Raw genomic sequence first — 26,537 nt, 5'->3', positions numbered from 1 at the left:
TTAGCCCTCTATGCAGTATAATAAATTGATGTAACTCCTCCCATAACATTTGTAAGCATAAATCTTGGGCACTGAGCCCCTGGAAAGAGGAGATCACATTTACTGTAGATCTGTTTCTTTTATAGTTGTTAAAGGGTAATTTAGGCCTTTCTAGAATTATTTTTCAGGCTTGAGATTTAAATTTTGAGCTCTATGTTTGTGAATTTCTTAAAGTTAAGTCAGGGCATAAAAATAGCTATGGAATGTGCTCTTTGTATATTCATATAATTTGTATTAACTCCTAATTATTCACTGATAACTGTGTTAACATATAACTGATATCAATACAAAAATGTAATATTACAACTTAATATCAAGTTTAATATCATTTAATAGTTTGAACATTTAGAATAAATGGGAGACTTACCTGATTGTAGTTTATATGTGCTTTTTTCAAAATTCTTGATTTTTAACTATTTTTGTACCATGATATTTTAATATTAATGTACTGATTAATCTCTTAAAGCAAATCTTCTCTTTATTTTTGTAGGTTACTATTCGAGCTTCAGTTGGACCTCTGCAATCAGGAGCTTCACCTACACCTTCCATTAGTGCAAGTGCTTCTACCCTTCAGCTCTCACCTCCAAGGACTAAAAATATAACTGCTAAAAATCCTGCAAAATCTAATACAAGTAAACCTAATACAATCAAATCCAACGCAAGTAAACCTAATACAAGTAAGCCTAATGGAAGTAAATCTAAATACAAACCAAAAATCTCTAATATGCAAAAGAAACAAAGCACATTGGCTAGTAGCAATAAAAAAAGTAAAGTCAATACAGCATTGAGGAATTTAAGGTAATCTTTTATTCCTGATATACAATATAATTTAAACTTAAGTATAAAAACTTATACTTTAGTTAAGAGAACATTATTAAGGCTCTTCCTTATTATTTTTGTTTTAAAATATATTTTTATCATTTTTTTTATGTCTCCCTAAGGTATCGTCGGGGCATTCACAAATGCATTGAGTGTTGTTCCGAAATAAAAGATTTTGCAAACCACTTTCCTACGTATGTCCACTGTAGTTTTTGCAGATACAACACTAGCTGTAGCAAAGCCTATGTAAATCATATGATGAGGTAAGATGAATTAAATGTGTAAATTGCCAATTAAAATTATAGTTCAGCAAGTTTCTGTTTCAAAAACAAAGTTATCCTATTAGAAGCCAGTTTTTCTCTTCAAGGAGCTAAAAGGATCTAACAATAAGGAACTTTTAGGATATTGCCTGGTCCTATTTCTCAGCATAGTAACTAGAAATTATGGGACTAAAATTGTAAGAAAAATTAAGCTAATGAAATTAGAATAGGTTTGTTAGGGTAATAGTTTTTCTTTTTTATTTTTTTTGAGATGGAGTCTCGCTCTGTTGCCCAGGCTGGAGTGCAGTGGCATCAGCTCACTGAAACCTCTGCCTCCCAGGTTCAAGCAATTCCCCTGCCTTCGCCTCCTGAGTAGCTGGGACAACAGGTGTGAGCCACCATGCCTGGCTAATTTTTGGATTTTTAGTAGAGACAGGGTTTCACCATGTTGGCCAGGCTGGTCTCAAACTGCTGACCTCAAGTGATCTGCCCGCCTTGGCCTCCCAAAGTGCTGGGATTACAAGCATGAGCCATTGCACCTGGCTGGGAAATAGTTTTTCCATGGAACTTTTTATTGCCCCATTGGTGTTTCAATAATGGTTATTTTCCAACAGAATTTTAAATTTTTAAATATATTTACTAAATAAATACTTGTAATCTCATGAGCGTCGTCCTCCTTTTTTTTTTTTTTTTTTTTTGAGACGGAGTCTCGCTCTGTCACCCAGGCTGGAGTGGCGTCATCCTCTTTAAAGCAGTCACTTTGAGAGACTTTAAGATTTTCAGTGGAGTCTGTTTCTCTTTCTGTATTCCAACTGTCTTTTTATCCATCTGTCAGGCCATCTATACTTGCATCCATTCAGTGAAAATGAGACACCATTCCACCATGATGCCACTTTTGGAATTCTTTTTCATTAATTCATTCAACTTAGATTATTTGAGTACTTACTATTTACACTATGTTAGGAAAAAGCCTTCAGAGTCTGCATTATTTTCATTTTTAGATCTCATTAGGGGAATACTTTATTCCTTCAGAATGGGTTTGTATTTTTTTTAAGTAGGCAAAAGTTGTTTAGATATAAACCTGAGAGTTTGCTTATTCAAAGTAAGTTTATTCAATTTTTGTTTAAAATTAGAATTAATGTATTATAAGTGACTTTCTTGCAGATTACACATGACTTCTCTGTTACTTGCTGGTCATTATCAACTACTGCTTTCAAGGATTCTTCTACCTTTCTTGGTGGCTTCAGCACTTCTCTTGGTTTTCCCGTGTCTTCATGGTTGGCCTGACCTCATGGTATCTTGCTTCTTTAGTGCCAGCATTTCACATCAACTTTTAAGTTCATATACTGTCTTTTTTTTTCTTGAAACTACAGTACTATTTAAATCTCTTCCTATAAACTGTTCATTCCTTTTGGATTTCTATTACCCCATGATGTTCAGGGCTTTGACTCCTTTTTCCAGCCTAGTAGCACCCATCTTAATTTTGTAGTCAACCTTACTCTCAGGATCATCTGTTTTGATTGTGGCTTTTTGTCCCTAGAATCCTTTACATCTTTAGTCATGCTCACTGGCATAAAGGCCAAGGTAAGATTTGAACCTCTTCTCTTTTGAACTTTCTCTGTGCTCACTTCTAGACTATCAAATGGTCCTTGATTTAGTCAACTCTGATTTCAAAAACTTTAATTCTGATTAGGTCTTATTTTTTTAAAAAAGATCTCTTTATTTTTACCTGCAACATTTGTTTAATCCTTCTTCAGTACCCTAAAGATTTTATTTTAGTTTCTCAGTTGTTAACTTGGCCTATTAATTAGTCAATTGTAGGTCATCCTTTTTATTTTTCCTAAAATTAACTCTTTTCAACCCCACGTATTTTTCCTGTTACCTTCAATCAGACATTAATCTTAAAAATCTAACATGTCTCACTTCCCCATTAACTGTCCTTTCTCCCCCAGTTCACCATGACCATATTCAGTTAACTTGGATCTTCATCTCTTTCTCTCTATATGGTTCCTTCTGCTTACAAACATTTTCAGGTATTTAAAAAATTTTTTGGAAGAGGACAGTTTGTCCCAACTGCCTGTTTTCCTTATTTCTTGTCTTCCGTTTTACCATTAACATTTGTAAAAAGTGTTTGCTACCAGCTTTATTGTGATTCATTTCTTTACCTTTTGAGTACTGCCCCCACCTACCAACTAACATTCCTCTTTTAAAGATTATCTGTTATGAACGTATCACCATATTTACTCCGTATTTTTCATTCTTACTCCTCTGTGACTTCTTTAGAGTATTTGACATTGTTGTCACTCACTTTTTAAAACTTAATTTGTTTAATGTTCCTGACAGCCATGTGAAATTAATTAATTTAAAAATTTTTATAGAGACTACTTCATATTTGTGGAGTACATGTGATATTTTGTTACAAGCATACAATATGTAATAAACCCAGGGATATCCATCACTTCCAATTTTATCATTTCTTCATTTCTTCTTCTTTTTCTTTTTTTGTGAGATGGGGTCTCACTCTGTCATCCCAGAGTGCTAGGTCTTGCAGTCAAAGCTCACTGCAACCTCAAACTCCTGGGCTGAAGTGATCCTCCTGTGTTAGCCTCCTGAGTAGCCATATAGGTGTGTGCCACCATGCCCAGCTACATTTATCATTTCTTTGTGATGGGAACATTCAAAATATACTCTTCTAATTAGTTTGCAATATACAAGAAATTCTTGTTCATTGTCATCACACACAGCTCTTAGTGTCATATGGAACTAAAAGCTTCCATTGCCACTCTTAGGGTTTGGTAGGTCTTTTTGTCTTTTTCTCAACCTCAGTGGTACCCTAGCTTCCCTCATTGCATTAGGCGCATCCCACTGAATGGCGAACTCTTCTCTGCAGTGTTGATTCTTGTTAGAAGTTTGAGGTTTATATATACAGAAGCCTGATTTTCTCCAAAGCACGAGAACCTTTAATTCCTATCCCGTACTAACTCTGTAGCCTCTCAATTGGTCTTTTTCCCTTTGGTCTCATACCTGCCCCAATCCATCCCTGTAAGTTGGTTAATCTTCCACAGAGTATAGTTTCTTCCATATTAATTTTCTTTCTTTTTTCCTTTTTTTTTTTTTTTTTTTTTTGAGAAAGGGTCTCACTCCAACCCAGGCTGGAGTGCAGTGGCTCCATCACAGTTCACTACAGCCTCAACCTTCTGGGCTCAGGTGATCCTCCCACCTCAGCGTCTTGAGTAGCTGGGACTTACAGGCATGCACTACCATGCTCAGATAATTTTTTTTTTTTTGTAGAGATGGGATTTTTTCCATTTTGCCCAGGCTGGTCATGGGCTCCTGGGCTTAAGTGATCTGCCTACTCTAGCCTCCTAAAGTGCAATGATTATAGCTGAGCACCCCCTCTGCACCTGGCCCCATGTTTGTTTTCTACAGTGACTATTTGGTATTCCTTGTTAGTTCCCAGAATACCCTGTTCCTTCCTCTCAGTTTACCTTCTTTTTTCAAGTGTCTGATCACCACAGCCATTACTTTCTTTGAATTGTGTACTATTCATCTATTTTGCCTTTTTTTTTTTTTTTTTTTTGAGACAGAGTCTTGCTCTGTCACCTGTCACCCAGGCTGGAGTGCAGTGGCAAGATCTTGGCTCACTGCAACCTCCACCTCCCAGGTTCACGCAATTCTCCTGCCTCAGCCTCCCAAGTAGCTGTGATTACAGGTGCCGCCAACATGCCCAGCTAATTTTTGTATTTTTAGTAGAGATGGGCTTTCACCATGTTGTCCAGGCTGGTCTCAAACTCCTGACTTCAGGTGATCCACCCGCCTCGGCCTCCCAAAGTGCTGGGTTACAGGCATGAGCCACCGTGCCTGGCCCTATTTTGCCTTTTATTGTATTTATTTGTGTTTGTATTATCTTCTTGAGAAGAAGGGAGTCTTTGTATTTATCATATCACCTAGCACATTACAAACTGCAGGTGATAGTCATTATTTGTTTTAATTATAAAAGGTCCTAAATAAAATCTCAGAAGAAGGTGTTCAAAAATCTTGAAGCAGTTGGAGTATTGTTGGAGTAAGATCTTTTCAAAGAAAAGCGTCATTAAATGTGTAATTTTTAATTTTTTTAAGCAGCATTTTTTAGGTTCAGTTCTTTAAATTATTGTACCTTATTGGCTTATAGCTTTTAGGTAGTAATAGAAATTATCTGAAAAAAATGCACATAAATTGCTCTATAATGTTGCTATTATTCCTCAAAATGATGTATAAGAAGCATTTTTCTTTACATAAAAGAGAATTAAGTTAACATACATAAGCAGTATCTCTATTTTGTAGCAGAGTTTTATTATTTCAACCAGGTTCATGTATTTTATTATGTACCTACTAGGAAGGTATTTAATACAATTTGCTAAGAAGTATGGCAAGCTGGGGGTGAAGAATCAAACAAGTCTGGATTTGAATCCAACCTTCACTCTATACATGTGGAACTTTGAACAAATTACTTAATTTGACTCTCAGATTGCATTTCTTGAAAAGAAAGTTATTGTGATTTTTAGAAAAACTGTATTAAAGTGCTTAATAACAATTTGCACTTAAGAGATATTCAAGTAATGATAGCTATTAATTTCTAAGTTGTCATCATTAGGATTGGGGGAGTTCTTGACTGTAATTTTCACAATTTAGAAGGGGAAATAAATTTACCTAGGTTATTGTGATAAACAAATGACTATGAAAGTACGGAGGAGGTAAAGATGAAATCTTTAAACAAGAAATAAGGGAAGATTTTCTGTAAATTTCACTTAGGCTTTGAGGGATGATTTTTAAAATTTCCAAGGAAAAAGAAAGCTAGTATAAAAATTTGTTTCTTACACAGTAGGTACGACAGAGTACTGAATTTTAAAAAGGTCTGCTTGACTTCATTATAAATTTTACAGAAATTTATTGACACTAAATGATAATCATAGGACTAGTTAGACTATTATGTCTTCTGCCTACAGTTTTCCCCCTTTTTTCCAGTTCATCCTTTCTTTTGCTGTAGGCAAATCTGGTCAGGTCATTCTTTGGCCTAAAGTCCTTTCCTAACATTGATAGAATGAACTTCAGATTTTCTGGAAAATATAACACCTTTCCATATCAAATTCCTAACTACTTTTCAACTCCTTCAACTCCTTTTATTCTCTTGAAAATTCTTCTATATCTTCACAGTTACTCTTTGCTTTGCCTGGAAGTGAAGCAGTAAGAATCTTCTAACTGCAGTGAACTCCTAATTGTTAGCTGGCTTCTACCCCATCTGTCTTGCAGCTTTCCTTCATGCAACCACAAACTCTGTATGTGTCACTATTGACTTTTATCTTGTGTTAATTATTTATGAATATGTATTCATTGATTTAGCAAATATTTTTTAGGCATTCATTCTGTGCCATCCCCTTTCTCCCCCAAACACTCCCCCCAAGCAACCATAAACTCTAGGGCAGGCAGCTTGCCTTTGTTGTTGTATCATCGGCCTCTAGTCTAATGTCTTAAAATTTTTAAGGAAATTGTTCCTTTTATGTTTCTTAGAAAGTAAGGTTGTTACTTATGTGGAATCTAGATTATGAAGAAAATATGATTAGAGGAGGTTTTTGACCTCAGTTTTCTTGAGGTATAATTTATACACAATAAAATTCACCTGTTTTTAGAGAATTGCTTAATGAGTTTTGATAATTGTATACTGTCAGCTAATCAGGTAAGGGATTTTTTTTTAAAAATTAGGTTTTAACATATTTTTACTATATTGTAATAAAAAACCTTTCTTAGATTTATTTCTATATTGCTATTACCTTTATGGAGAGCTAATAGGAAGAAGGGTAGTATTTTTTTTTCCTTTTTATGTGTGAGCTGTGAATTCACTTTTCCCTTCCTGTGATACACAAAACTGTAAGTATGGAATTAAATACAGAGAAATCAAGCAGGTGGTAGAAATCCCTTTTTATAGATGAGAAACTCTAAAACAATTCAGGTAACTAAAAATTTAAAATGGTCAACATTATGATATGGTATAAGTTGTAGACAAATGCAGAGGCTATCAAAAGACTCTATACTATAAGATTTTCTCTCCTCTTATATTTAATAGATAAATAAACCAAAAATAGCCTGCTTGTTTGAAGAGAAAGAATAAAGAGCTTTTAAATCTCGTTTAAAAATAACTTATTTTGGTTCACATGTTTTAGTAATCAAACAAAATCTTGGACTTATTTCTCTGAGGAAATACAGTTGTGTATACAAGTTTTTGCATATAATTTCAGGGCTTCCCAACTTCCCAATGTACTCTTCTAACAAACTTTGTTTTTGTGATACCATCTTAAATTTGTAAACTCTAATAGTAATTACTCCTAGGTTGAAGAAATGACTATTAGAAATCCGAGGATATTTTCTGGGGATTATAGCTAGTGACACATACAGAGTCTGTGATTGCATGAAGGAAAGCTGCAGATAGATGGGTAGGAATATATGTATATATATATATATTTTTTTCCTTTTTTTTCCTATACATACATGTGGTGCTGGGGACAATTACGTTGTATCTGAGAGTAAGCATTGACCCAGGTGTGTTGGCTGCTGTTTCTTAAACTTTAGCGTGTGTGTGAATCACTGAAAATGCTTGTTAAAGCAAATTCCTGAGCTTCTCTGCCCTTTGTAGGTTGAGGGGTTGTCACGGGGGATGGGGTTGTTGGTGGGGGAAGACTACATTTTGAAATACAGTAGTCCCCCTTATCTGCTGGGGTATATATTCCAAGACCCCCCAGTGAACGCCTGAAACTGTGGATAGTATTAAGCTCTATGTGTACTATACTTTTTTTTCCTATACATACTATGTATAATAAAGGTTTATTTATAAATTACACACAGTAAGATAATTAACAACCATAGAACAATTATAATAACAATATACTGTAATAAAAATTATATGAATATAGTCTGTCTCTCTTAAAATATGTTATTGTGCTGTATGTGGGTAACAGAAGGCACAAAAAGTGAAATGTGGTTAACGGTGGTGAGGAGGGACAACTGTAAGCTGTTAGGTGATATTTACGCTTTTGGTCTAATACTGGCTTTCTAGTACAGGAAACTTTCCTTACTGGAATTAAAAAGGGTATATAGAAGCTATTATCATGGGCTACAAAATTGGGTTAGTTTTCTTTTCTGTGCTTAGAGGAAACATTGTTTTAACTCATGAGTTCCTTTTTTTTTTTTTTTTTTTTTTAATAAAAAACACTCTACTAAAAAGCCAGGCTCGGTGGCCTCCCTCTGTAGTTTCAGCTACCCAGGAGACTGAGGCAGAAAGATCACTTGAGCCCAGGAGTTTGATTCCAACTGGGCAACATAGTGAGATCCATCTCTTAAGAAGAAAAAAAGTCTACTAGTAATTACAAGGAACACTGTAAATGTTTGAATTTACAGATGGTGAACAGTGGCATTTAGCTCAATTTACTTCCCAGATCATTTGGATCCTACCCCACTCCCCCTACACAAACATGTTAAAATTGGAGAGTAATAAAAAAGAATTACTATTAATAACTTCATATTGTAGCACACGTGTTATTAACAAAAATTTAGAATTGTTTTCAACTCAGTAAATCAAAATATGTAATTTGATGCTCTTTACATTTTCTTAATTCTCAGTATTTCCTTTTTTAATATAATGGTAAGGTACAGTGCTAACCATCTAAGAATATGCCTAGGAAAATAGTGTCATTAGAATATAATAGGTAAAATGGAATATTAGATAAAATATTGAATTAAATGGAAGTGACAGGCATTATTTTATTATTTACATTATAATCTTATTGAAAACTAGAAACTTAAATATGGACTTGAAATATAGTTATAAATTAATGTGACTTATTGTATAATAAAATTTTTACTATCTCTTTTGTTTCTCCAGCTTTCATAGTAACCGTCCAAGCAAAAGGTTTTGTATTTTTAAGAAGCATTCAGAAAATCTCAGGTAACTAGTTGATCTTTTTTTTACTCTTTCTATTGAAAAATTGTAATGACTTAAATTTTTTTTAACACAACAGCTTTATTGAGGTAGAATTAGCATACCATACAATTTATGTGTTTATAGGTTTTAGGATATTCACAGAGTTGTGCAGCAATCACCAGTTAGTTTTGGTACATTTTTATCACTCCAGAAAGAAACCCTGTACCCATTAGTGGTCATTCCCATTTCTCTCCAGCTCTCCCCATCCCTAAACAACAACTAGTCTACTTTCTGTCTGTGTAATATTTGCCCATTCTGGACATTTCATATAAAAAATGATACATGATGTGGTCCTCTGTGGCTTCTTTCATTTAGCATAATGTTTTCAAAATTCATCTATGTTGTAGCATGTATCAATATTTCATTGTTAAAAATTGCTGCATAACCCATTGTAAAGATACATCATAGTTTATTTATTTAGATTGTTTTCATTTTGAGGCCCTTATGAATAATACTACTGTGAACATGTGTGTGCATGTTTTTGTATGGACATGTATTTTTATTTCTCTTTAGTATATACTTATGATTGGAATTGCTGGTCTGTTTGATAACTCCATGCTGAGCCTTTGAGGAGGCACCAGACTGTTTTCCAAAGTAGCTCCACTATTTTACACTCCCACCAGCAGTGTTTGAGGGTTCCAATTTCTCCACATATTTGCCAACACTTTTTATTATCTCTTTTTGATTATAGTCACCCTAATGTGTATAAAGTGGTATCTCATTGTGGTTTGCTATAACTTTTTTTAAACCTGATATTAGGGTACCTAATTTGAAAATATAAATGATTGCTACTGGACATTAGAGAGTTGTGTTCATTGTATTCTTAGACCAGAAGTATGATTAGCCATTGTTCTCTTGCTGAATTTATTTCAGTGGAAAGGTGGTGTCCAGAGGAAACCTTGATGCGTTTGCATTGTAAAATGAGAACAAAAATAAGGCTTGCCAACAATATTTGAATATTAAAAAGATAGCTAAGCTATCTCGTAAAGGAATGAACACTTTTTTAGTTTTGAAGTAAATTTCCTTTAACCATTGGAATTCTTGAAATCAGTATATGATTTTTATAATTCTAATATTTTCTTTTGAAAATAAAGAGAATTATACAATTTTACTATACAGAAAGAACTGTTGATAAAATTTTCTAAAGGCATTGATAGTTATCTTTGGTTATACCACACACTTAGAATCCACTGAGCGCTATTGTTTCATATTCTTCTGATTTCTTGAACTTTCTTTGTTTATTTTATGTTGCCATTGCTCCTTGAAATGTCAGTGTCTTTGTTCCACCAAGCTGATCTGTAGAGATAAGTTTAGCCAATACTTATTTTGATGCTTTTGATTAGTGGAAAATGTAGAAGAGGGGATGGTATGTCTCAAGACCTTTGCATTTATTATTTCCTATGCCTAGTTTGCTTTCCCCCAGATATTGTATGGTTAGCTCTTTTGTCTCCTTTAGGCCTCTACTTTGATTGAGTGAGTCTTTCCTTGACTACAAAATTTAAAACTGTATCCTCTTCCCTTTGCTTTATCCCAGCATTCCCTATCTCCTGTTTATGTTTTACTTTTCTCTAGATCATCTAACATACTTTTATTTTACTTGCTTATTGCCTATGTTCTCTCACTATATTGTGTGTGGTTTGGTTTTTTTGTCTGTGCCTGGCACATAGTAGGCACTCAGTAAATATTTGTTGAATAAATTAATGTATATATTGAAAATGATGTACGTGGAAAATAGGTCCCATCTGTGATGTTAGACTAGTAGCTCACTGGGAGAGAAAATATCATTCAATTTTTAAAATGTTAGTACTACTTTTAAAATATTTACTGAATCTAGGGAAATAATTAAGCTACATTAGATGTTACCTTTACTAAAAACAGTTACAAGAGTGAATATGGTTTTATTGCATTCTAAGAATGAGAGTTTAATTCAATTTTTACCTCATTGTTGTCAAGCTCAGTTGTGTGTTTAGTTTCTCAATGAACTATGTGGTTTTAAAGATCTGGGATGTTTTTTCACTAAACCTGGCTAGTCTCAAATTGAAAATTGTTCAATTTCTGTGAATAGAGCTTAGCATATTTATAATTCTATATGACAATGATTAATGTAATTATTCTTATTGAAATAGACTATTCATTCTGTAACTATTTATTACGTATCTGTCTTGCACATAAAGTAGCAGGTCCTGTAAAGATGACAGTGATGAAGCAGTGTTGGAACCAGCCTTCAGGGAATGTACAGTACAGTTTATTGGGTGGGAGTTAAGGTGTGAACATAAATATGAGTTTTAATAAGTGCAATGAGACTTATTTCAGAGAGGAAAAATATTACAGTTCTTGTAGTGATCTGGATAGGTATTAGGCCTACTTGGCTTTAAAGGATGGGTATTGTTTCTACTGGTAGAAGAGGCACGGGGCATTCTAGTTCAATAGACTAAATTTTTTTCAAGAGTTCTGTTTACAATTCAAATTACTTTAGGCAACTTAACATCATTTGTACATTTAACATAATTGATTTTCTTTTAAATAGCACTTCAAATGCTTGGTGTAACAAACTCCCAAGTGCGTAACTCTTATAAGAAATTAAATATATAGTGGCTAAGTTATCTGAAGCATTTTAGTATTTTTACAGGCTTAATATTTTAAAACACCTTTCAGCTAAAAATCACACAAGTCTAAAAGCATTTTAAGTTAGAATCTTAATGTACTTTATGTCAAGTGTATTCAAATACTTCAAATAGCAAATGCTAAACAATTAGATCCAGTGAGGACAAAAACTCTTCCTGTACTCAAAAATAAAGTATTGATAACTAGGGAATTGTTTCCTAACCTCTTTAAACATTTATAATAATTACACATTTCATTTAAGAACTACAGCACTCAGGCCGGGTGCAGTGGCTCACGCCTGTAATCCCAGCACTGGGAGGCCGAGGTGGGCTGATCACAAGGTCAGGAGTTCAAGACCAGCCTGACCAACATGGTGAAACCCCGTCTCTACTAAAAATACAAAAATTAGCCAGGTGTGGTAGCATGAGCCTGTAGTCCCAGCTACTCAGGGGCCTGAGGCAGGAGAATCGCTTGAACCCAGGAGGTGGAGGTTGCAGTGAGCTGAGATCACGCCACTGCACTCCCGCCTGGGTGACAGAGTGAGACTCCCTAGTTCACAGTGCTGAGATGATGAGGAACTCAAGTTTGCAGATTTTAGTATTTTATTAACTACTTTAGCTAGTTCAGTGTTAAGTAAGAATAATACCAACCTTGATGGTTGTAGTGAGAATCAGATGAAATAATAAATGGGAAAACTCTTGACACATAATGTACAATCAATGGTGGCTAAAACGTGATCTGTTTTTAAAGCCTTCCCATTTTTCTTCTGATTTTATCTCCAACTGAATAAAACACCAGATTCTAAGTAAGCTCCATTCGAGCATAGACAGTACTATTTTTTGTTCACCATTATATTCACAATACCTAGTAGTACAGTATATATAAAAATAGCTCCAGTAAATATCAAGTGAATGAATACGCTATGTTCACTTTGCAGATGCGTGGGAGGACAAATAGAATATGACTTGCCTAAGTTACACAAGTTGGTTGTGGAGCCAAGACTGACTCTAGGTCTTCTGACTCCTAACTTTTAACAATTGGTATGACAGGTAAAAGTATAAAATAAATACTTTCTGTAAATAAATGGTAGCATAATTTGGACATGGCTATGTCATTTACCAGAGAATAATTTCAGTTTATGTCAAATTTATATAACAAAAATGGGAAGTTATAGTTATGTATGGCACAAAAAGCAAATTATGGAAAAATAATCATCAAACTTATAAGTGGATTTTCATAAAAGATAAAAATCTTTTTTTAATGCTTTTTTTTTTAGGGGCATTACTCTAGTGTGCCTTAATTGTGATTTCCTAAGTGATGTTTCTGGCTTAGATAATATGGCTACACACTTAAGTCAACATAAAACTCATACTTGCCAAGTTGTAATGCAGAAAGGTACGTATATGTAACTGTGCTACTTTAGATTTTTGACTTTTATTCCAGTATTTTTGGTCATCCACAATATGGTCTCTTTACTAAATCATTATTCTCACTCATCATATTTCATATGCTGTTGTAAATGTAAAACTTTTCTTCTAATTTCAGTTTCTGTTTGTATCCCAACTTCTGAGCACCTTTCTGAGTAAGTTTAATTTTTATTCAGTGCATTTTACTTTGATGGATTTTAGCACTATTGCATTTTTAAATGTATCGTTAATACGAATGAAAAGTATTAAAGTATTTTGTTGTTGTTGTTTTTTTTTAAAAGCTGCTTGTTGAAATAGGTTCCTGCTCTATGGAGCTCGTGACCTGGTGCAAGACAAGTTGGAATTTCCTAAGTTCAAAGTTCTGAGATGTTTTCTTACACAAAGGCAGTTGAGCAGCCAAGTTCATGACACTAGCTCTCATTATTCAGCTCTTTTCAGCTTTCAAATGGGACTAGATTCTTATTCCACCTTATCTTTGTGTCAGGTTGACATATCTTAACATATTTTTTTTTCTCCAGTTTGCGCTGTCTAAAAATAACATTTGTTGCTATGGTCTTTTCTTTGCTTACAATAATTTTTGTTTTTCTCTGCTGTACTTGCCTTCAGAATAATAGATTCCAAATTATATGGCTGTTTGTCTTTTGTCTGTTTGTCTGCTTTCTTAATTTCTTATACGTCTTAAGTTTTAGGCCAGATAATTGTCTTTTTCCTCATTCGTTGTCTGTCATTGTGCTATTTTTCTTATTTTTCAGATGCAGAAGCAGCCCAGAGATTTCAAAAAATATCCAGGGTATACCTGGACGTGTCCCCCTTCGATGGACACAACTGATGCCTGTTCTCTCTTTCCAAGGAATGTGAATAATTTGACTGTGGGACCTGCTCTTAGGTTGTGGCCTCAAGAAATCAGATCTTGGGGAGACTCCCTTTCTACATGGCTGGCCTCCCATAAGGCTGATGTTGTTTGGCCAGAGATGGCTTTACGGCCCACCAAATTGAGCATACTTCCCACTGGGGGCTTTGGCTTATGATCTTAAGCTTATGAGTCAGTTATGACCAAGAAAAGCCCATCAAACCACTGCTTCAGCATCCAAGTTGAAGTTTAGTCATTTTGGCTGCTGCCTTTAAATCTTTCTCTAGCATGAATGCAGTCCAAGGAATATAAAAACTCTAGTTGTTAGGAAACCATGGCTACTTTCATATCCTTGGAACAACAGGTCTCCACAATTAAGTTCCAAAATTGCAGTTATTTTTACTGACATATAAAATCTATTAACCAGTATTAATTCTGTAATTTTTTAACAATACCGATTCTTGCATTTTGATTTTTTAAAAATTAATTTAATAGCTTGGTTTTATGTTCTCAAAATTTATTAATGTCTATTTTATGATGTCTATTTTTATATTATTTAAAATTTGTTTAGTGTTTGTTTTAAGAACTCCAAGAGATTTCTTAGAATTCTCTACAGATTTTGTGTAGCTGCCTATTTGTAGATTTTAAATTTGGCTGTTACTAAGCCCATTAAACATTATTAGATACTCTGTCCTATTGGGATTATTATTAATATTACCTTAATTGTGAGTTCTTAGGTGTAAAGAATTGGCAATACTACTTGCAGACCTTAAGAACCAGTTTTAAAGTTACGTATTTGTGCGTCTAAGATGTAATGTCTACTTAGCCATTAATGTAGCTCCTTTGGGTAAAGGTAACATGTTAAAAAACATACATATGGTGACCAGTAATGCATGTATTTCTTTCCTTTATATATTTTAAATTTGTCATGTGTTTATTTTAGTTACATTGAATATAGATCTAAACACTTTTTATACTATTATCCTTTTAATAAAAATTATATTGTTTAAGTGCCTCAGGAATTATTTGCTAATGAATAAAGGGTGTAGATTTTATCTTATAAATAGGAACATTGCTCTCATTGTTATATGGAAGCCTTGTTACTTGGCTGCAGACACTGCTATATCTAGTTAGTATACCTTGCATTTTTTTCTTGCAGCACAATGAAAAGGTTACTATACTAATTTCTTAAATTTTAAAGACTAGCAAAATGCCTTTTGTGATCTTAATAGCCATAAGGATAGGCAGGCCAGTTTAGATGACCAGTTAAAGCCGGTTTAGATGACCACATATTATATGACGTGTTTCTTGCAATTAATTATCAAAAGAGTTGAATCTAATAGTTCTGAATTTCCAAACTAATTTATATTTTAAGTGAAAGGTTTTCCAAAATCTCCGCAAGTAGTTTGTTTCTTAGTAGTGGACTTAGTGATATACTAGTTTTTTTTTTTTTCTTATTTGTCTCTAGGAATTTTTGTTATCTCCTCTCTCTACCCAGTTTTTAAAAGTTTATCCAGAAACAATAATTTTTTCCATTTTTAACATTAGTTCATTTACAGATATTCACCTTACCTTGGTCATAGGTCAAAAGCAGGATAAACCACATTGTTAATATAGTAATGTAGGAGTACAGTCAATCCTTCATATCCTTGGGTTTTGTGTCTGCAGATTCAGCCAACCATGGATTGAAAATATTTGGGGGGAAAAACAATAACAAATAACAATATAACAATAAAAAATACAAATAAAAAACGATACAATATAACAACTATTTACATAGCATTTACATTGTATAAGTGATCTGAGCATCTGAGGATTTTGTTATTCCTGGTGGAGGTTTGGGGAGGTAGGGGCGACCTGTGGGGTGGGGGCAGGTTCTGTAACCAATCCCCTACCAATACCAGGGAATGACTGTACTGCTTTGTGGTCTTACATAGACTTTTATTTTTTATAGTATGTATCAAATTCATTTTCTTAAAGTATGAATTCTTAAAGTTCTTTCCCAGTAAATTCATTTTTAAAAAAAGGTTCAAATAAAACACTTGGCACTCAGTACAAAGTTTGCTTATTGTAAGCAATTAGTTGAATTTTCAGTTTAGTGCTAATGAGTTTTAGTTTGAGTCTAATCCCTCCTTACCATCATTTTATTCTAGTTTATTCATCTGGTCAGATAGCCATTTCATGCATATGTGCTTTTTGGTTACTGTTGAATAAAATATGTGATTGGTTCAGTTTGAGTCCATCATCATTCTTAGAAAAATAATTATTAAACTACAGAGGCTCAGATTCTTGCCCTGTTTTTGTCACATTTTGGCAAAACACTTTGCCTCTTTGGGCATCATGTATTTATTCAGCAAATATTTATTGAGCATCTACTTTGTGCCTGGCATTGTCCTAGTTGCTAGAAATATAGACTGTAATCTCTGCTCTTATGGAACTTACATTATATTTGTGAAAGACAATAAAAGTAAATAAAACATATAATATGTTAGATGATGATCAATACTATGGAGAAATATGAATCAGAGAAGGGTGATAAAGGAGTATGGGGTAGGTGTTGGAAGGCTCCCATTTTTAATTTAGTGAGGCCTCACTGAGAGATGACATTTGAGTGAAGACATGAAACAGGCAAAGTCAAACTCAGTCATGAAATTGTTCTTTTCTGTTTCTCCCTTACCTCCATTTCTCCCCTCCTCTGTTTTCTTGTATATCTACCTGGATGGATGAATTATAACAAAATAGAAGTAAAGGTTTGAGTTTTGTAAGTTTCTTTTTCTTGACAAAAAGTTGAGAATAGAATGATAATTTCCTCTAACAGATCTTGAGAGTGTAAGAATCTGTGGTAAATACATAATAACTCAAGTTTGCTAAACTAGGCTACTTAACTGGTTGCCTATTTTATTGTTGAATCAAATATCCTAAAAGCCACAATTTGAAGAGATTTTAAAAGTTGATTTAGTTCTCTGAGTGACATCCATGTTTGTTCTAAGCAAAGTACAATGGGAAAGACATTGACAGTCAAAATATTAGAGTTAAAGGACCCAGCTGCCTCACTAACTTTATTTAAGGTACAGTTACTTCAGTTTCTTTTTCTGTGAAATCGAGTTGAAAATACCTTTGTTTTGAAGATGTTAGAAATATGTAAAATGTGTTTTACAGATGTTAATGTGTGTATTATACTTTATTAAATCCCCCTAATTTAATGAGCTTTATACTTAGCACCAGTAGTAACTACATGGCTCATTCACAGTATGATATAGATAACCTTCCCATATATTCTTTGTCACTGAACATTGATACCCTACTTTTTATGTGTGCAAGATTCTGTGTCAGGTGTTGGAAACATGAATAAAACATGGTTTATAGCACCAAAGCAATTACAGAATAAGGGAATTAGAAATGTAGACACTGAATCCACATTTTTTACAGAGACTATAGTCAACTGATTTCATAATCAATTAAACCACTAATATCATGTATATATTGCATTATGGGATTTTTTTTGTGAAATGCTGTATCAGAAGAGAATCTGGACCTATTCTCAAGGTGAAATAGCACTTTATTCTGCTATTCTCAAACCAATAAGTCATTAATTATCTTTCATAAATGTAAGCAGGAAGTAAACTCTTAGGAACAGAATGGCAGCCTTTTTCTATAAATCTTATATTTTAAAATATTATTTCTGTTAAGAGATACTTACTGTCATTGAACCTGTGACCACTGAAGATATATAAGGGTTCATTCCATTATTTTCCTGTGAAATTTTGAACTTACTTGGAGGAATTATTGGCTCTGGTCATAATCCTAAATTATAACTCTATAGCTCTTATGTGTTCAAAATTGTTGGGAGACTTCATTTCATTAATTTAGCAAGATTAAAAAAAAAAACTGATCTATTGAGTTCATTTTGGGCTTGTTTCCTTCTTTAAACTTCTGAAATGTGACCGGGATTTTAGCCCCTAGATTCTCTCATCCTACCATAGACATTAATATCTCAAACCGATCTTTAGGAACTGTAAAATAGTTCTTCCTTTTCAAAATAGACTTAATATATTTGCTCCTGGTATGTAATTGCAAGTGGTTTCTGGCAATTTGGACTTCTGCCTTTGATATCTGGTAAGCAGGGAGAATTTGAGACCCAGTGAGATGGAAAAATAAATGAAACTTTAGTGTAGTCTTTCATTTAGGACAAACTGTACCAATCTCTACCAGTGATTCTGAGGTTACTACCATTTTTTTCAGTCTCTGGTTCCTGAGGGTTGTTGCTTATAGATTATAAATTAAATATCCAGGGTGTAATTCAATATTACCAACAAACCAAAATAATAAAATAGAGTCCTAGACTGTCATTAAAATCTTCTGCCTACATTGATGGTCTTATTTTTTTTCTTCACATTTTTACACATGAATATTTTGGTCTTTTTTATTTCTTGTCTCTCTGTCTTTACCTAGTTCTTTCTTCTGTCTATCTAAAATGATTATTCTGCTCTTTGTTATAATAGCTTTAGATGGCCAAATCATACCCTGGTGTTCTAAGATTAGCAGATCATTTCATACTAGAAAAAATAGAACTGGTCCTAAGGAGAATAGACCAGCAATCAAAATTAATGTCTGTTGGGTTGAGGGTGAGGTGGAAACATGGGAGTAGAGATATTTAGATGGTATACTAAATTTGTTGTATACTCTCAAGCAGATTCTGAGCAAGAAGATTGATTCTATACTCTACCCATACCCATGACAATAATAACTAACATTTACTGAGCACATACAGTGTGGCAGACACTTTTCTAAGTGTTTTGCATTTATTTACTCATTTAATTCTCACATATTTGTGAGATATGAGCTGTTACTGTCTGATTTTATGGATGAGACAACTGAGATACAGATATGTTAAATAATTTGCCCAAGGTCGCACATACCTGTTAAGTGGAGAGCCTCAATTTAAATTCTGTCAGTCTGTCTTCAGAGACTAAACTACTCAGTAGTATCCTCTATTGCTTCTCTGCTTCTGCTTGTAGTTCCAGGTGTACATTCTGCCTTGTTTGTGATTGGCCAAGAAACTGGATAGGACTAAGCTTCAGTGTTAAGGCCCTCTTTCTGCAGAAGGGTAGGCAGCAACTGACACAATCATACGATTGGGACAGTAATCTAGCATACCAGTTTACTGTCCCAATCCTATGTTCTATTGCTCAAACTTCATAGAAATACTGCCCTAATGATGTTTGGGCAATATAACATTTGAGCAAAGAATGGTATAAACTGGTCTTTTAGTAGGATTAATTTAGCGGTGATACTCAACATGTTTTAGAGTGGAAAACATATAGAGGCAGAGAGATCAGTTAAGGTTTTCAGTTTTCCTGGCATGATCATAAGGGAGCCTGGTTCACAGGAGAGGAATTGGCTTGAGGCAGTGCAGTGGAAATTTGAAGTAGAACCCACACATTTAATCCTCCTTCTATTGCTTAATGGCTTTATAACTTTAGCATTTTTAGGCCTCAGATTTTCTCATCTGCAAGATGGGGGTAGTTGAATAATATAATCTCTTAGGACCCAAGTCTAATACACTGTGATGTTTCTGAACTGAATTGTCAACTGTTTGAAAAATAACAAAGTGTATTAAAAATGGAGGAGTCATTCTCTGGATGTTGATTTTGAAGTTATATGAAGAGAAGTGATGGTTGGTGGCCAGGTGTGGTAGCTCACACCTGTAACCCCAGCACTTTGGGAGGCCAAGACAGGTGGGTCACTTGGGCTCGAGAGTTCGAGACCAGCCTGCGCAACATGGTGAAACCCCATCTCTACAAAAAAGTATAAAAATTAGCCAAGTGTTGTGGTGTGACTGTAATCCCAGTTACACAGGAGATGGTGATGAGAGGATCACTGGAGCCTGGGATGTGGAGGTTACAGTGAGCCGTGATCATACCACTGCACTCCAGCTTGGGCAACAGAGTGAGACCTTGTTTAAAAAAATAAATAAATAAATAGAAGTCGTGGTTGGAATTGTGTATAAGGATGAGATACACAAGAGGCAGGTCTGAGTGGTAAATATTTCCATATGAATGTTCTGTAAGCACCACAAATCCAATATGTCCAAAACTGAATTTATTTTTCCCTCAAAGAATGCTTTCTCCCTTCTTCGAATTCCATATCATGAATAATCTCTTACCACCCAGGGCAGGCATTTGAGGGGGTCATATTTGTTCTCCACATTTACCTTTATCCAGTGTATACTTACATTCTTTTGGTTTTAACTTGTTCTCATCTCCCTAAACCAACCTTTTCTCCGTTGACACTATTACTGTTTTAATTGAGAAAGTCATTAACTGTCTCTTAACTGGACTCTCAGCTTGTCTTCTACCAATACAGACCTTTGTCTTTCTGATGCACAAATTTGGTCATACTTTCCTATTAGCATTAAAGTTCTTAGCATGAACACTTTAGCATGGCAATCAAGACCTTCCCTGAAGAGGCTCTTGTATGTTTTCAGTTTCATCTTGGACTACTTTGCTTTGTGCCTGACATTTCAGTGATATGAGACCACCAATTCTCATATTGTCATCTTGTTTCATACTTCTTTGCTTTTTCATACTTTCTCTGTTTCATACTTCTTTGCTTTTTCTCTGCCTTGGATCTCCTTACTCTGCTTTGCTAATTCTTGCTCTTTTTGCAAAACCAAGTTCACTGTGGTATCTTCACTGCTTCCTTGCCTCTTTCCCTTTCATAGTGGCTTAGGTCTCTGAACAAAGATGTCTTTTCTAAACCTTTTCATAATGTAAACATTTGCTTCATTGTGTTTTGTTCACAGTGAACTCCTTGAGAGGAGAGACAGTCTTTTTTAACTTTGGACTGGAACACTTAGTACAATCCCTGAAATATGTACAACCTGGTAAATGTTTTGCTCAGGCATCCTTTCCACATATAAATATATTGATAATTCTCAGAACAAATGATCAGAAATGGTAGAGTAGATGTTTTACTGTTATGTCTTAGTCTGATGATTACTATATTAAATTTAGTCCCTGAATGTCTCAGTGAATGGTCTTTTTATTTTATTTTGCTGTTTTTTGTTTGTTTTTTTGAGACAGGGTCTTGCTGTTTTGCTCAAGCCAGAGGGCTGGATTGCAGTGTGCAGTCATGGCTCACTGCAGCCTCAAAGTCCTGGGCTCAAGCAATTCTCCTGCCTCAGCCTCCTGAGACTGAGCTGGGACTCAGGTATGTACAACCACATCTGGCTAATTTTTTAAAAATTTTTTTGTAGAGATGAGGTCTCACTATGTTGCCCAGGCTGGTCTCAAACTCCTGGTCTCAAGCGATCCTCCCATTTTGGCCTCCCAAAGCATTGGGATTACAGGCATGTGCCACCACGCCTGGGCTAAGTGGAAGGTCATGATTACTGGCTGACTTTACTACTGGTTGCTTTACAGCCTCTTTTCAACTTTTTTAGTATGCTTACAAATATTCTTAAAGATTACATTTCTAACATCAGCATTGAAAATTTTGGCTTTTAAATGTCATCAGAAAGAAAGAATGTGGCCTAGCTGAAATGAATCTGAATATTTTTCCCCTTATAGTTCTTCCCCTCACCCCATGGTATGTTTATAGTGTGAATGAAACCTCAAAGGAACATACTACTATAAGTGAGCCAGAATGTTAAATTTTGTATGGATTGGCTGGGTACGGTGGCTCATGCCTGTAATCCCAGCACTTTGGAAGGCCGAGGCAGGTGGATCACCTGAGGTCAGGAGTTCGAGACCAGCCTGACCAATATGATGAAACCCCGTGTCTACTAAAAATACAAAAATTAGCCAGGCATGGTGGCATGTGCCTGTAATCCCAGCTACTTGGGAGGCTGAGACAGGAGAATCGCTTGAACCTGGGAGGTGGAGGTTGCAGTGAGCCGAGATCATGCCATTGCACTCCAGCCTGGGCAACAAGAACGAAACTCCATCTGCAAAAACAAAACAAAAATTTTGTATGGATTGCTCCTAAGACCTGCAGAAAAATGCAAATAGGGTCATTTTAGTCTTTAGAGGGAAAAGCTTGTCCTGTAGAAATACATCAGAAAGATCTATTTCAGCAGATTTTCATAGAGGGGAAAAGTTATTTCTTGCAATGTTGATCACTAATGATGTTGAAATTGATCACCAGTCAGTCCTGTTCTCTTTGCACTGAAATTTTAAATAGTGTTTGCTATAAATACTACACTATATTTTTCTATTAAGAAGTATTGTAACATTCACAGGTGGAAAGTATAATTACCTAATGGTGGGTCATTAGCTCAGAACTTTGAGCTTAGCAAATTTCCTGTCTTCTACCAAAGTAATTGAATGTCTAAAATAATGACTATTTCAGCAGGTATCTTTAGTAAATAAGAATTATAGGTAAGAAAATTTTTCTTTTCTAAAAGTGTTAATGATATGTTAGTAGTATTAATCTTAAAGTACACTTTTGTAGTTCAAAGTTTGAGTGTACATTTTAGTGATGCATTTTATAATTTAAAATTTATTGTGTGCTTTTCTAAATATTTTTAAGATTTATTTTTCTAAGTGTGTTCACTAGTTATTACGATTTTGTTCCTTAAAGAGAGTACTAATATGGTAAAAGGCACAAAACAAGATTGAAATCATAGGCCTCTTAATGCAAGTTATTTCAATAACTTACTTTGTTCTCACCTACCAGTTTCTTGCCAGTACAATAAAGAGTGATAAAAACCTCTGTCACCAACCTCCATCGCAGAGATAGCAAGAGGGCTGTGTTTCCTCTGTTGAAATGCCAGCAATAATGAACATACTTAACGGGGCTCATTTTAATAGCTGCATACAATTAATTTATTATAATAGGCATATGCTAAAATGATTAGCATGGTAATATTTCTTTTATAAGAATATAAAAGGTCTTACTTTGATAACATTTACTACGATAAGTTGAGGGAGAAAAATCTTTCATGAAATATTTAAATTGTTCTGTGACCAATTTGTTTTTCAAACTGAATTTAAAATGACTAAATGCTTAGAAATAAAAATGAGTTGTAATATACACATTTATTTCAAAACTTCATTAATTTGCTTTTTCATGCTTTTTGCTTTTTTAGACTAATGTTTCATGTTTTCTTAGTACTTCATAACTAATTTTATTCTTAAAACTTATTTTCCTTTATACTGCATTAAAGCAGTGAAGTTATACTGTATACTTGATGTGATCTCATCTTTATAAGTATTGTGCACAATTAAATACTTGAGACAATTACAAAATCTTTAACCCCCAAAATGATAGACATTTGTGTCTTTTGTCAATTTTTTCTGCGAGTTTTATTCATTTTAATTGGCTTAACAAGTTGGTTGTAAATTATTGTAGTGCACTGCCAATATAGTGGTTTTACAAAGGACATAATCTATATTAAGTAGCAGTTTTGCCTAATAGCTAAAATACAGATAAGTAATTTCATACAGTTAATTATTAATGTTTAACAAAGTATAAACATTTATAGCCCTAATTTTTCAAATATGCCCTCAAAGGATGGATGAAGAAGGAGGGTTTTGCCAACTCTGTTTCATTGATTAGCCATGAGAGTAGCTTTTAGGATGGTTGACGTTTCTATCCTATTAGATATCTTTTTTTTTGTCAATGAAATTTAAGATAATATAGTTGCTGCTTATGTTAAATATGTTATTCCTTAGGTATAGCTATTAGGCCTTCATAAAATTATGTATCACTTAACTCTTGACTAATGACATTTCAGATCAGGTAGGTACCCTACTTACACAGATTAAAATTGAGTTTAATATATAATATCACAAATAATATTTAGTCATTTCTGCAGCTTCTAAAACAAAGATCCTTTGGATAAGCTAGTTCTTAGATTAAATTGATTATTTTACAAGATTTTCTGGATGGCATATACCTTTGTTAATGTTTTAATAAGTTATAATTAATATTTTTAGAAATCAATAAGTTTTAATATTTGAGCAGTGCTTATGGAGGTTTTAAAGAGAATATATTCCTCAAAATTCTAATTACTTCTGTGATTTTACTGCCTCCAGAGTAAGTTAACTATAATATGTATTTAAATGTCATTATCATGTTGAATTTCACAATAGATAAAATATTTATCTTTTTTCACTTAAGTCCTGTAATCGTAAATACTGATGCATATTACTTATGTAAGCATATAACCTGCTTTTAATTTTTAAAGAGTAATTCTTGTTTTGAAACTGTTTTACTAATGTGTATGTCTTTTATTTTAAATTGTACTTAGCAAAGAGAACATTTCTTAAGTGTCCTTGTTTTTAGAGAACAAGGAAATAAATGTCTTTATTGATTTAGCACATTTATCAAATCTACTATTTAGTCTCATACGTTTAACTTTTACCTTAAAACATTTACAGAGGTCAATTTACTATTAAAGTATAAAATGTACATTAGTTTCGATCTACATTTTAATTATTTTAGGCTGGCAGAGAAAGAACTGTTTCATATTTTACCATCGTACATATAAAATAAAATATTCAATACTTATCTTGTTTTCAAGATTAAAAAAAGAAGCTCCCACAAAGGAACAAGAACCTGTGTCTAAGGTAAAGTTTGTTTTACTTTATACCTTAAAGGTTTATACATTTGAAAGTATTATTGGTATGATATAAAATTTTTTTTCAATTTCAGCATGCATACATCAACAATATTTGGGATGTTGTGAGGAAGAAAAAAAATCGAGATTTAAAATTTTTCATTACATATAAAAATATCTAGCCCTAAGTAAAATTTTAAGGTATTCTTGTTTTGACAAAGACATCTTATATTTCACTTGCCTGTTATTTAGTTCAACTAGTGAGTAATGGAGATAAATTTATGAATTAAAAATCCCCAAATCAGTAAAACCTCAATCATTTGGCACACTGGAAAAATTAATCTTTCCAGGTTTAATTTTCTGGGATATTTTAACTGTCAAAAGGTTAAACTAATTTTTAAAATAGAAATATTTTGGATGTATCTTAAATATGTTGTAAACAAGTACTCTGAATGCAGAACTCAGAATTATCATATAAATGTTATTTACCGGACAGTCTAATAGATGAGTGTAGAAATAGTTTTGCTCAACTACTTGCTTTCTTGATGTCAATTTATGTTGATATTACTTAATGATTGTTTGCCTCTTTTTGAGTGTAATGAAGTGAGGTAGATTTGGCATTTATCTTTTGAATACTTTGTCTTGAATGGCGCATAATATAAGTGAAATCCAGGCAGAAGTATCAGCCTTCTTCCAAGCAGCTTTCTTTTGTACCATAGAAAGTTTTCTTTTGTTTAAAAGTTTTTTAACTACAAATTTCTTTAACAGATGCAGGTTTTTAAATTTTTTAATCTATTTCTTCTTGAGGGAGTTTTGGTAGTTTGTAGTTCTTTTGAGGAATGGGTTCGTTTTACCTAATATGTTGAACTCGAATCTTATGTATATTGAGAAAGTTGCTTATAGTATCCCTTATTGTCTTTGTAATCTTTGGAATCTGCAGTGATATCCCCTGTCATTCATGATATTGACAATTTGTGTGCTTTTTCTATTCTTATTATATATTTTAATTTTAAACATGTTGTAAATACACAGAATGCAGTATTACAGTTTTTACTTTAGACAGTTTTTTTAGGGCAATTAAAAACTTTAAAATTAGCTTTATATTTACCTTTATTTTTACCATTTCCTATACTCTTCATTTCTTTATGTAGTCTTCATTTCTGTTTATCGCATTTACATTAAAAATTCTGGCCAGGGATATAATGGAGCAAATGTTTCCGGTTTATACAGGGGTATACAAGCCACACTGTTTGCCCCTAAAATAATTATGCCAAATTTGTTCCTTGTTTAACTCATCATAATTTAACAGAAGAAAATGCTGCATTCTGTGAATTTAAATATGATCAACTTTTTTAGTATTGTACAAAGGATATATAGTTTAGGGGTAGGGGAATTCAGTGAGCAAACGGGATATTCTTGTCTGGTCTAAAAACGACATTAAAATCACATATAGTTACCTTATGGGCATCAAGATAAATGCAGTTGAGACACTTTGCACACAAATTAAAGATGATTATCGAATATTAAAAGATATAATATCAAATGACAAAATACATTATGCTGAAATTGAAAGCATATTGGTACGAATAGATTACAAAGTGTTATGCAGATTATCTGTATGGATATTTTGAGCCAAGTGGAAGAAGCTAAAGCTTTACAGTCTGTAAACATGACTATATATAAAGCTACACACTTAATAAAAGGCCTATCCCTTTGCTTACAACAATTGAAGGTAATTTTGAAAGTGTATTTGATGAACATAAAACTTGAGCAAGAGATATGCATATTCTTCTCAAATTTTAAAATAAATGAAAAAAGTAAACAAATGAGAAATGCATGAGTCACTGGGTGAAGAGTATTGATAATTATGAGGGCAGTGCTTATTAAATAGAAATTAAGATTATAAATGCCCTAATTTCATATTTTGTATTGAGATATAAAAAATTCAGTGAAATGTTTTCAG

At 33.6% G+C, this 26,537-nt stretch overlaps 1 protein-coding gene across 44 annotated transcripts in view; it reads left to right on the top strand.

Moving 5' to 3' along the window:
• Positions 1 to 26,537, top strand: part of ZNF280D (zinc finger protein 280D) — a 197,551-nt gene that overhangs the window by 160,187 nt on the left and 10,827 nt on the right. For 16 of the 44 annotated variants that reach the window (XM_054667573.2, XM_054667568.2, XM_054667569.2 and 13 more), the window contains 6 exons: positions 530 to 837; positions 981 to 1,121; positions 9,031 to 9,093; positions 13,010 to 13,128; positions 21,096 to 21,222; positions 24,539 to 24,584. In XM_054667573.2, coding sequence (XP_054523548.1) covers positions 530 to 837; positions 981 to 1,121; positions 9,031 to 9,093; positions 13,010 to 13,128; positions 21,096 to 21,222; positions 24,539 to 24,584 — 804 coding nt within the window. Of the gene's footprint in view, positions 1 to 529; positions 838 to 980; positions 1,122 to 9,030; positions 9,094 to 13,009; positions 13,129 to 13,278; positions 13,316 to 13,912; positions 15,708 to 21,091; positions 21,223 to 24,459; positions 24,585 to 26,537 lie in introns of those variants that run through there. The other 28 variants (XM_001171708.5, XM_063794982.1, XM_063794981.1 and 25 more) reach the window with 10 other exon arrangements.

Source organism: Pan troglodytes, chromosome 16 (assembly GCF_028858775.2).
Source record: "Pan troglodytes isolate AG18354 chromosome 16, NHGRI_mPanTro3-v2.0_pri, whole genome shotgun sequence".
Taxonomy (NCBI): domain Eukaryota; kingdom Metazoa; phylum Chordata; class Mammalia; order Primates; family Hominidae; genus Pan; species Pan troglodytes.
This window is presented reverse-complemented; position numbering and strand designations above follow the sequence as displayed.